We start from the raw sequence: 12,520 nt of genomic DNA on the forward strand, positions 1-12,520 counted from the left end.
CTAAAGGCTTTCAAGTTGAAAGCTTCTCCATAATACGAGCTTTTTTTCTGTTGCACGCAGAGAAATGTTTTTGGTTGCTGGTGTTGATTTTAAAAACGTCAAATCAAGAGGATTTTGGAAGAAATCAGCGATGTCCTTATTCATTATATATTTTAAAGGTGAAAAACATAACAAAAATGTGAGAAAAAAAGTTCCACACGCCCACTGCAATCCCCGTGATAAAAATATTCGTTAGAGATTTGTTTGTTTTGTTTCGTTTTATTTTTTCGTTTGTTGTTTTTCTATCAACACTAACGGAGAAGGAGTTTGAATGAAGAAGAACAATTTCCAATCCAAACCACCGTTTCGTAAGGGCAATTTTTTTTATATGTTGAATGACAGCTCACTTCTGGAAATCTACCATTATAAAATTATTTAATTGCATAAACTGTGTTCTGGTCTCCGTTGCTTTTATTTTCTCGATTTTGGTTGATTTTTCTCGGTGATGTAGTAATATCTATTGTTTAGTTTACGTTTCTGTTTACTATAGTTAATACTTTTCTATCATCTTCAGACTGTTGAATAACGCAGAAAATATTAATATGAATGGAGATAGTTGAAAAATATTAACACTGAACGTACCGGAGCAGTCAAATGACATTTTTGGAACTTCAAATGACTAGATATAACTCCTATTTTAATTGTTTTTTTACATTTTTTTCTTTATGGCTATTTTTTGTTTTTAAAATGCACGTATTTTTTCATTAAATTTTTTTTAAAGTTTATAGATGTCGAAAAACGTATATGGTATACCTATTTAAACTGCCGGGGTTCAAACGACCCCTAACACTTTTTCCGTTAAAAATCTCTTGTTTCTCAACCGATTTTTTTTTTAAATTTATAGTTTTGGAAAGCTTGTAACGTGTCTCAAATGTAATTTTTGGACAATATTCAGCTACAATCATTAATTTCAAAGTTATTCAAAGTCTTAGAAAAAAAACCCGAAAAAAATGCTTCGGGAAAAAAGGCTGTAAGTCAGTAATTAAGTGCTTGAAAAACCAAATCACTTAGACCTTCTTCGGTGTTGCTACTTCGGTCGGTATTTTAATTGTTTTGATTGGTTGCGCTTTTACCTACTTACTGATTTTCGCACCCATTGTTGCCATCCAGGTTGGTATTTGAGTTTGTTTATTTTCTGACAGCGACGACCGGCTGCGTTGCTACCGGGTTGCTACATAAACACATCCTGTAACAACCTACTACTCGAATGCTGTTTCTCAAATCAAGTTAGCGACTGTTGGTGCGGTGATATATGTATATGTTTTTTGAAAATTTCATGGCCACAAAAAATGTTAAAAATTGATTTAAAAACCGTACTTTTTAATGAATCAACCGGCAAATCTGTTAAGAACTCAGATTTCAGATTTTAGATTTCAGATTTCAGATTTCAGATTTCAGATTTCAGTTTTCAGATTTCAGATTTCAGATTTCAGATTTCAGATTTCAGATCTCAGATTTCAGGTTTCAGATTTCAGATTTCAGGTTTCGGATTTCAGATTTCAGATCTCAGATTTCAGATTTCAGATTTCAGATTTCAGATTTCAGGTTTCAGATTTCAGATTTCAGATTTCAGATTTCAGATTTCAGATTTCAGATCTCAGATTTCATATTTCAGATTTCAAGATTTCAGATTTCAGATTTCAGATTCCAGATTTCGGATTTCAGATTTTAGATTTCAGATTTCAGATTTCAGATTTCAGATTTCAGATTTAGATTTCAGATTTCAGATTTCATATCACAGATTTGAGATTCCAGATTTTGAATTTCAGATTTCAGATTTCCGATTTCCGATTTCGTATTTCAGATTTCTGATTTTTGACTTCAGATTTCAGATTTCAAATTTCAGATTTCAGATTTCAGATTTCCGACTTCGGATTTCAGATTTCAGATTTCGGATTTCAGTTTTCAGCTTTCAGATTTCAGATTTCAGATGGATTTTGGATTTCAGATTTCAGATTTCCGATTTCCAGTTTCAGTTTTTAGAATTCCGATTTCGAAATTTAGATTTCAGATTTCAGAACTAAGACTCCAGATCTCATTTTTTTCAAATTTTAGATTTGAGATTTCAGACTTCAGATTTCAAAATTCAGATTTGAAACCTCAGATTTCAAACTAATTTTTTTTTCTTAAAAACAAAAATCAGGATCCAGATTCATATACCAGAATATTGATTTGCATCATTGAGATTTTAGATTTCAAATTCAGATTTTTGAAAGCAATGATTTTTTGTATCGGATTCAAATGATAAAATTAAGATATTAGATTTACGATTTAGAATGTAAAATAGATTTTTCATTACATATTTCACAAACCCAAGTTCTAACCGACAAAACTGTCATCGTGAAGCAAATCAGATTTTCAAGAATATATGTGGTTCATGTGCTTTATTTAATTAAGTACCTAGATAGCTAAATCGTTAGATGCCAACTACTTCACCGACACATTTTGGTCTGGGACAAAGGGATTCGCGTTGAAATTCTAGTATGGTCCAATATCAACTTTTGGAATGTCGTACGACGAGGGTATTCCGTTGTAATAGATTGCCGGATTTGTGAAAATTCGACCTAAGGTTCGCGGCTCACTGATGACGGTGGTGGTCCCTGCACTACTGCTGCTTAATGATTTCCGAAAGGACTTTCTTTCGAGCTCATTATTTAGATAGTAACCGAATGCTGGTATAATTTCGATATCATATCCGACCTCTCTTCTGGGCAAAGCACTGGCAGAGTAGACGGTGGAGAAGGATGAGGAAGCGGTCTGCTGCAATCGAGGCACGGATATCCGTTGGGATGGCAGTTGTTGGTCTTTTCGGTGGGACAGTTGAGCCGCTGCTGGTTGGAGTATGCTAGTTGCAGGAATTTGGGGGCGCCTGAGAGGTGTGCTGATGGGTGGGGGATGATGGGTGAATATTTGAGCACCCTGCGGAAGGCCAGAGCTCACCGGTGGAATCCGATGAGCAGCGTGTGCAGAATGAAGGTTACGCTGTGGAGTAACGGTAACCTTATTTATGGGGTACACATTCTGGACGGTGATCGGGTTAGGATTGAACGGTGCTGACGAAAGTTGCACTAATTGGGAATTAGGAATCCCAAAGTTTCTCCTAAGCTCGGTCGGTATCGGAGATTTCGGCAACACTCCGGAAGGTGGAAGAATCGATATTGATGAAGGTGGGACAATTTTGTTCGGCTGTGCTGGCATTTTAGCATATCCTTGATCGGTCCACGTCTTGAGCAGCTGAGCCATGAAAAGTTGAATCTTTGGAGATGCTGGTTGGGAATGTTGCTAAAATTAAAAAAAAAAATAAATAAATATAATGATGTGCTTGTTATTTGGGTGCTAGAAATATTACGAAAATGAAGTGAATCGATAAAGGGAGAGAAAAAATTGGTATTTAAATTTTTTATAACACAAAAACCTTTTTTTGTGTGCTAACATTTAGTGTACCGTCAAATGCAACACTTTTCAACTTCAATGGCTTCTTAAAACTTATTGTCCACAGATAATCATACCGATTGTACATCAAAAGTTTTAAGGTTGATGGGACATCAAATTGACGAAGTCAGAAAAATTATTGGTTCACCAGTTATATTTAATTTTACAAAAACATGCGATTTCCTTGTGGGGTGGAAAAATAGGTAAGTTGCAACAAACTTTGTTCTTAAAGAAAAATCAAACGAAAAGGCTCGAAAATTTATTGGTTATGATATATTTGTGATGTCATAACGCATAAAGCACCAATTGCAGTAATTTTTGGTTTTATTCTAATAAAATTTTAGATTTTTTCTGTCAAAAATGTAAGCAAAAGCATAAGGGTGCTGCATACATTAAGGGGTAAAAAAACAAAAACAAATTTTACTAACTAAAATCATAAACATTTATGTTTGGATGGATGAAATTTTGGAGTAAACAAACGCGTGATGCATAACAATCATATTTCAATCGAATTTAAAAGTGGATCTTTGATTTGCATTTTGATGCATTTCAGCCCAGACTGGTACTGGATTATAAAAATATTGTCTGATGTGATTGTCTGAAAAATATTTTTAAATCAACAGTGTTGGTATAAGATAGTAAAACTAATATAAAGTGTTTATCTTTTATTCCATAACAACAATAAAAATAATTTTTTTTATGACTTTTCAAGCATATAAATCCTTCAGATCGAAATTTAACCAGGTTTTATTAAAACTGTCCAATAAGTCTTGCTTGATATATTTGGTTCTTCACTGATGCATGTGTTTTGTACAAGTTTTAACGAAAAACGTATCGAATCGCAATTTCGTAATTTTTCGTTGAATAAAAAGATCATTAACAAAAAACTACAGAAAATGATGAAAATGCTTTGCTAGTTTCGTACAACATTAGAGTGAGAAGAGTTCTGCAACCACAAAGTAAGCAGCAAGCACGGCTATTAATTTCGTGAATTGTACCTTTCGCAAGATTTCTGAAAATAAATCTGATTCGCTTTCGTTGAAATATACATATTCAATAAATTTGGAAAAAAAATGATATTTACACACCTCCGGTTTCCAATGTGAGTGCCAGAAAACGAGTCACATTTAAATTGGACAATACCGTCAAACAAGGCATCATGCAAAAGCAGGGTCAGATGCAACATTTGTATACACTCATTCAATTTTTATTTCAACATACTGTAATAAAGTTATCATTGAATGATAACAAATTGATAATGACATAGTTTTTAATATCGTGAAAGAGTTTTTAAAAGTGATTCTCATAAAAATTTAAAAAATCGAGCAATAGATGTACACATTTTTACATTTTTCGATGCCGTAAAAATCTTTACCCAGTATGACGGATTGGTTTGATGATATCTACCTACAAGCTTTATATTTCTTTCACTATCCTATACCAACCCTGTTGGTGTAGAAATATTTTTCGGACAATCACCAAAATTTTTAAAATAAATATTTTTATAATTCACCTGTCTGGGGCAAAATGCAAAAAAACGAAAATCAGAACTAAACCTCATAAATCGCGTTTCCATATGCTGGGATATGATTGTTTTGCATTGTGCGTTTGTTAACATTCAAATGTCATCCATCCTGGGATTTATTTTCATGATTTAAGGTAATTGAATATTTTGTGGTATTTTTTACCCCTAAATGTATGCAGCAAATTTACACAGTTTCCTTAAAAACATTTTTGGTGTTCCATGAACCTTAAAACTTTTGATGTACAAGAGGTATGATTAATTGTAGGCTTTGTAGCTTTTAGAAGCCATTGAAGTTGAAAAGTGTTGCATGTTGCCCCAGTTGACGCTACACCAATTTACGTTCAATATTGAAATTAAAAATACATACATATACGCAAATTTAATTTCTTTATTGGTAAGGTCGGTCAAATCAAGCCAAAGGCTAACAACGCTGAGTTCAATTGAAGTAACCAAAAAAGTCTTCATACAGAACATTTGGCGATACTTTTAGCGAGAGCAACCTTCAACTAAATAAAGTGGTTGAATGCTAGACAAGAATTTATTGCAATGTCTATGTTCTAATTATGGAAAAATAAATTGCACCTTAATTTAGGAGACGCGCGTCCAGACAGTGCAAATCTCATAATTTTTTATGAGCTCTACTTTAAGATTTTCTATCTTCAAAAGAAGCATCCAAAAAAAAAAGTTCACCTAACCGCGAATGTGTAAAGAAAGCATTCTTCAGCTCCACTACTGTCTATCGCAGAGCATAGACAAATATACAAAATTACAATATAAGTGAAGAATCTCTTCTTCTAGTCTCAAAAAAGTATGTATAGAGGTATAGAAGCATGCTGCTGTCAACCATTAACCCAACCACTTGAGGTACCGGTTGTCGAAAACTGTATGTACATATATCTATGTACTGTGCGACTTACTTTCGCGCTATTAGAATGATTCACGTAACTGAATCTGAATGTTAAACTTGACCTCTAAGTCTGAATTCGGACTGTGAAAAGTCAAAAACAGAACTGAAAGCTGAAGCTGAATTTAAAACAAAATCAACTAAAATCAGTTTCATGATTCTTACGGTAAAGATACATGATACACTTTTACATCTGTGTTTTGCTTCGGAAAAGCCCTCGACAAAATATGAGGTCAATATGATGATAAAATGTCATAAAATACTTACATACATAAAAAAATTGATATCTTTATTTAAAAATTGAAGAATATGGTCTACAGAGAAGATTAAATTTTCTGTAAATTTTGATTGCAGACTCTTTCCTATGCGAGCCTTTTTCAAAGGTCTAGCTAAAAAATTATAGCTATTATTGTTGACATGAATTAAACTTTATAGGTTTTAAGTTATAATCGTCAATTTTTTCAGTGAATGTTTAAGTATCATTATCATAAACAAAAAAATTGAATCATCTTCGAATTGTAAAAAACGCTCGGTTGGAGTAAATTAGTCACTAGTGCCGTTCTAGCTACGGCAGCTTGAGGAGAAGGGAAAAAGTTTGGAACAAGACATTCTTATAAATTTATGTTCTCTTTCTCCTCGTCGATGGGACCAAGTTGAACTCTATATTTCAGCTTTACATCCTATTCGGGACGGGATCAGAAAAGGAAATATTTGTGCAGATGACAATGAGCACTCAACTATTTCAGCTCGTTGGAAATCGGTGGGATGGAAAATAGAGTGTCTTACCTTTTGGTTGTGACGAAATTGGTTCGATAACGAAGAATTTATATCTTCCGTTTCAGTTCTCAGCGGCGGCAAAAGATCCCTGGCAATCGATGAGTGCAGCAACCTAGACTTAGTGGGATGGAACCCGGACTCGGGATCGGTGGATAACGTGCCTAGGTTAGAAACGTAGACGGTCTCTGGAGCCACTGGCACGTGGCCCCTCGTCTTGACTGGTTGTGCTCCGAAAGTGTTTCCTTTATTGAAATTTGATTGAACAGCGGCGCTTTTGCCTTGTTGAATTTTCTGATTCAATTTTCCTTGCCAATTTACGGCTCCGCCAGCTGATGGGAAATTTTGTCGAGTTGCATCGTTTCCAGGAACACTTTGGCCATCAGCTGGAATCGACTTTTCCCTGTCGGCAGAGCCACCACCTACGCCCAACAACGAGGACATTAGGGGGAAACTGACCATCGACATTACGGCTCCCATCATTTCGCCGAAATTGGTCGTTGTTTTGCCAAGTTCCTTATTGCGGGAGTAAAAGTTTTCACTTTCCTCACAGCGCACGTTCATGTACCAATCACAGACGAAGTATTTTTGGTTGAAAAGTGTTCCGTTCGGGCACAGAAAAGCAAATCCATTTCCCGTGTCGTCGGTATTTGCACAAACTCGAAATACTTGACAGCGCGCTTCAACATCTGCATAATATCCTGTGGATAGAAAAGCATTTTAGAGAGCAGATCCATTATGAATCGGAATGTATGGGGTATTCTTTCTCAACTAGATTGGTGACTTCTAGATTCTGAAATCTAATTTTTGTTTATGCTTTGCTTGGATTTTTCATTTGTTCAAGATTGTTTTATGGGCATGATGGCCACACGAGACTAAATGGTCACTTTCAATTTTGGCAAAATTATGTGTTTTAAAGTCATTTCCTATTTACTATCGTATAAAATACCTGTGTTTTTAGAAAAATAATATTTAGTATCCACGTGGTGGAAAATATTAATTTTGAAGCAACTCTCGAAAAGCCTAAATTTTCGATTCGACCAGACTGAACTGTACGCCGATTTGAAAAAAAAAAATAATTGAATCATCTATTGCAGTGGATGCGAAACATGATAATCAACCTATCCAATGAAAATCAGATATTTTTCCTATTTTTTATGATTTGATAAGAAAATTTCGATGTTGTAGACAGTGGAAATGGCAAAAATGCGCTACGCCAAAGTGAACTGAGAGCAACCTTAAAGGTAAAGATGAAAAACATCAAATCTAATGTTTTGAATTCGTCTTGGTAAATCTTCGTACTTGAAAATGAACACATTTCAAAGGTGATGGGAATTATTAGAGAAACGTGAGATTTCAAAGGAAGAAAGAACATAAGCTGTAAATATCATAACGGCTCACTGATAGGGACTTGAACCAGCAATTTCCGCTTCAGTACAACGCACAGTGGGGCAGGACCTACGAAAGCTTGGCCAAAACCCCTTTTTGTAAATTTCCAAAATTCATAATAAATTTATACTTTTCAGAAACTAGACATTACCCCGATCACAAATCTGTCAAACAAATCTTAAAATTCGTTATTTCATACAATTTTCTACGTAGGTGAAGTTGGGGTTTGATGCAGTTGCATTATATCGCAAAAATAAAAAAATATTTTCAATACTCCACTTAAAATTTATTTCTTGAAGAAATAAAAAAATAGCTGAATGTGTTCAGAATAACATGAAATTTATTTATTTGGTTGAAGAATTGAAAAATAAAATTGTTTTTTTCTACGAGCTTAAACATATAACGTTAAAAAATTACGAATTTTCATCATATTCGGACACTTGGAAAACATGTTACCCCACGTTACGCCACTCTCATTTCTACTCAAACATTTGAATGGAAGTCTCAGCTATCCAACAAAACAAAAAGTAGTTGCCAGTTTTTGCCTATTCAAAGGTTATTCACGTTTTAGTGAAACATGTTTTTGGACATTTTTCGTACTTTTGAGATTGCTTTTGAAAATAGTTTTTGTTAGAAAAACTTGAAATCAATCAAATTTGAAATTCAGTTCATTCAAATTTTTTTCAAAACTTATTTTCCTCTTTGTTATTTTGATAATACTATTTTGGTTTTTAAAAGTTTTTTTTTTATCTTCAGACAAGCAGATAAAATTCTTTGGAATATAAACTTCTATAACCTTCTCAAATCCTTTTCGGTCAGATGCTTAGTATCTGTTACATAACTTAATTTTTTATTCAACTTTTTTTTCTGTGAAATGTCTACAACATTCGTTCAAAAGGAAAAAAAACTAGATCTAATGTTACTTAAAAAGAAAATAAAAATTATTTACATGAATGTTTGGATATTAAAAAAAACAATGCAACAATGTTTTTTGCTGCCACAGCCTACTTGATCCATTAGCTACTTATACGAGGTACCAATATGAGTTTATGGTTTATTTATCTGAACTTATTTGTTCTGTTACCACTGATCTCACTGACATGACATTTAGAACAAAATCAATGTGCGGCAGCAATTCGAGCATGAAAAATTGACTTGTAGCGTATTCTCAACCTGTTCAATTCTCTCGAGTAGTCTGAACTGATCGAAATTTAGCAAATGTCTTGTTTAATTTTTCAGCCGGGCTACAATATTGATCGAAGCGCCTCTGGTATCGACATTGCTCGTTAATTTTTCGAGCAGCACAAAATCGAAATTGAGTGTCCAGTCTGTGAGGTCATTGTTGTTACTGAGCTCTGACATCGTCCACGTGTTTTTTTCATTGGTTTGAAGAAAGTTTGTTTGATTTTTTCTGAAGTTTTTTTTTCTCGAGGTTTGGTTCAAAATGTTCCGGAGGCGAGACATTTTTGAAATGCTCAATGAGAGCAGTCGAAAGGCCTGGAATGATAGAATAAACTATGTTCTGGTAAAAATCGAAGAATCTGTGATTATGGACAGTGAAAGAAAAAAAGCTGTGAGAAAAATAATAACAAGGGAGTGCTACAAAATACAACAAAAAATGGAAATGCTGTAATCTCACAGATACTAGAGTGTTCGTCCCGGGATTTCCCGGGCGGGAATTCCCGGGAATTTGAAAAATTCGAGAATTCCCGATTCCCGGGAATCATAGTTTCATTCCCGGGAATTCCCGACATGTATGAAGTTATTTCTGTGGAAAAGCTTGAAAGCCTCCGGAATCATTTTTATTGCTCTTTCTGTAAATGTAGTCATTTAAATCTCATTGAGAATATGCAGATTCCTGTGGCAGTAGACATTTTGCAGTCATTTGGTGCAATTGTTTTTATTCAAATAGATAAGATTAAAAAGATTTTATGTATTTCCACACCGTATTCATTGAACGAAAACCCACAACAGTTCGAAAAATGTACGAAAATTCGCGCAGCAAGTAGACAGATTGTATTTTCTCGAAAGTACCATTCATGCACTTGTTTCCCTTTAGCTTTGAAAGCCAGATGAATTTTAAAATCTCAAAATGATCGTTTATTTTTATGAAGAGCAAATATGTAAAGTATTCAGAAAAACAAAAAATTGTTGGAATAATCAAACAAATAAAAACATAATTTTTTTTTTTATAAACTTTTAATTGCATGGATGAATTCTTCATTTGACTTTTTTATTTGTTATTTTATAGTTCGTTAGACTGTTTTAAATTTATCATTGTTGAAAACAGTTTGATTTATTTGATTGAAAATAAGTTTAAAAAACATTATGGAGAGTACATTTTGAACAAATTATGGGCTTGCATGCACGAAAGCTTCGATAAGCTATGTATATTTGAATCGAAGTGCATATATTTTACATGTTTTTGAATATTTCCCGGGATCCCGGGAATTCCCGGGAAACAGGCCACCAGATTTCCCGATTCCCGGGAATGTGAAAATGGCCGGGAAATGGACACCCTAACAGATACAGTCTTTTTAGCGAAAAATAAGCTTTGACTTCAAGGAAAAATAAGTATGGACAAAGCTATCAATGAAGGTTAATATGATATTCTCAATTATTTTATTTTATATAAAAGTGCTACAATACAATCATTCTCCAGGAGAAAGACCTCCAGTAAATTTTGAAGATTCTTCAGATCGTTCGAAGGGTAGGAAAGTTAATGGATTGCGTAAATCTGTTCCAACACAGCAGCTTGCAATGGCGACAGAAATGAATTTGGCTCAGAAGCAGAAGCCAACCTTGTGAAGGAAATATTTCTTCCAACACCTTCTCGAGCAAATCGTTCTTTGGATCTGCAATCTAGTCTTGGAGAAATCAAGCCATTTACTCCTACTGAAGCTTCGGCCTTGATATTGGATCTGGTTTATCCAGATACCAATATCAAGTATTGAGATCTCAAGCCAAGAAGAGAGGGATCGATTTGTATCCTTCATACAAAAAAAAACAGCAGGAAAAAAAGCTATGCTATCCTTCCGCTCAGGACACGGAAGTGACTGAGTCCAAAGCTGTGGTATCACTGCAATCGTTGATGGATCACACAGCTCAACGTATTTCTTTAATAGATCCGGAAATTTTACGAAAGATGGAGGGTAAAACTTGTACTTTGATTTCGAAATGGGGGCTGGATGGCAGCGGACTACAATCAAGATACCGTCAGGTGCAGACGGATCCGAACTTCAATGATTCTTGCATCATTATGATATGCACAGTTCCTCTGCAATTGTTTTTTGAAGAAACCAACACTAAATATACCTATAGTATGGCAAAATCCGAAACCTTCTTCAACGCGATATGGTCGACCATGCAAGCTGGAATACTGCAAAGAAACCAGAGAGAACATCCAAATAGAAGAACATAACATTTCATCTCAAATTGGACAGCTCGTACCAACAGTAATAAACACAATAGCTGGTCGAACTAAGGTAACAAAACAAGAATTGGCCATTGAATGCATTTGAATAGAAACTATTAACTATTTTTTCACAGATAAATCATGTGTTGTCGTGCACTATGGTTGATGGTAAAGTGCACAATGCGTTGACAGGTACATCATCTCAAAATTGTACAGTTTGTTCAGCTACACCGAAAATAATGAATAAGATAGATGATGTACTGCAACGGCCTGAAAATCCGAAAGCATTGGGTTTGTCAACTCTGCATGCTTATATTCGCTTTATGGAGTGGATGTTACATGTGAGTTACAGAATGGATATCAAGCAATACCCTAGGACTCAACACAATAGAGAAGCTGTAGAGCAACGGAAACAACATATTTTAGATAGATTTAAAAAAGAACAGGGTTTGATGTTGGATGTTGTCAAAGAAGGAAAGGGCACAACAAACACTGGCAACGCAGCTCGTTGTTTTTTTTGAAAACCCACCAATAACTAGTCAAATCACTGGTATAGATGAAGAGCTGCTTGACAGATTGGACAGTGTTCTTAAAACGCTTTCATGTGAGGAAAAAGTAAATTATGAGGCATACCATGAATATGCGGTCGAAATCGCACGGTTGTATGTGAAATTGTATGAATGGTACCCTATGCCTGCAAGTGCACATAAAACCTTGATTCATGGGTCCAAGGCCATAGCAGCTGCTCTGCTACCAATAGGTACTTTTTGTGACTTATTAAATCTTGACCACTCATTCTAATTTGCAATACAATTACAGGTATGCTAAGTGAAGAAGCTCAAGAGTCTCGTAACAAAGACTTCAGAAAAATTCGAGAAGCGCACTGTCGAAAGTCATCAAGAATTGAAACAATGCAGGATGTACTAAACGGTATGCTTGTCACATCTGACCCTTTACTATCCAGTATGAGAACGAGTTGCTGCACCCGAGATATTAGTGGTTTAAAACATTCTGTTATTAACCTGCTTCACCTTGAAACAGA

The 12,520-nt window shown here is 34.7% G+C and overlaps 1 protein-coding gene across 2 annotated transcripts in view; it reads right to left on the reverse strand.

Moving 5' to 3' along the window:
• Positions 1 to 2,446: 2,446 nt before the first annotated feature.
• The window catches only part of LOC129757491 (uncharacterized), a 302,538-nt gene continuing 292,464 nt past the window's right edge, over positions 2,447 to 12,520 (reverse strand). For both annotated transcript variants that reach the window (XM_055754754.1, XM_055754753.1), the window contains exons 4-5: positions 6,687 to 7,375; positions 2,447 to 3,321 (exon numbers count right to left, since the gene is read on the reverse strand). In XM_055754754.1, the coding sequence (XP_055610729.1) occupies positions 2,518 to 3,321; positions 6,687 to 7,375 (1,493 nt within the window). In that variant the 3' untranslated portion in view covers positions 2,447 to 2,517. The remainder of the gene's footprint in view (positions 3,322 to 6,686; positions 7,376 to 12,520) is intronic.

This window comes from Uranotaenia lowii, chromosome 3 (genome assembly GCF_029784155.1).
Source record: "Uranotaenia lowii strain MFRU-FL chromosome 3, ASM2978415v1, whole genome shotgun sequence".
In the NCBI taxonomy this organism is placed as follows: domain Eukaryota; kingdom Metazoa; phylum Arthropoda; class Insecta; order Diptera; family Culicidae; genus Uranotaenia; species Uranotaenia lowii.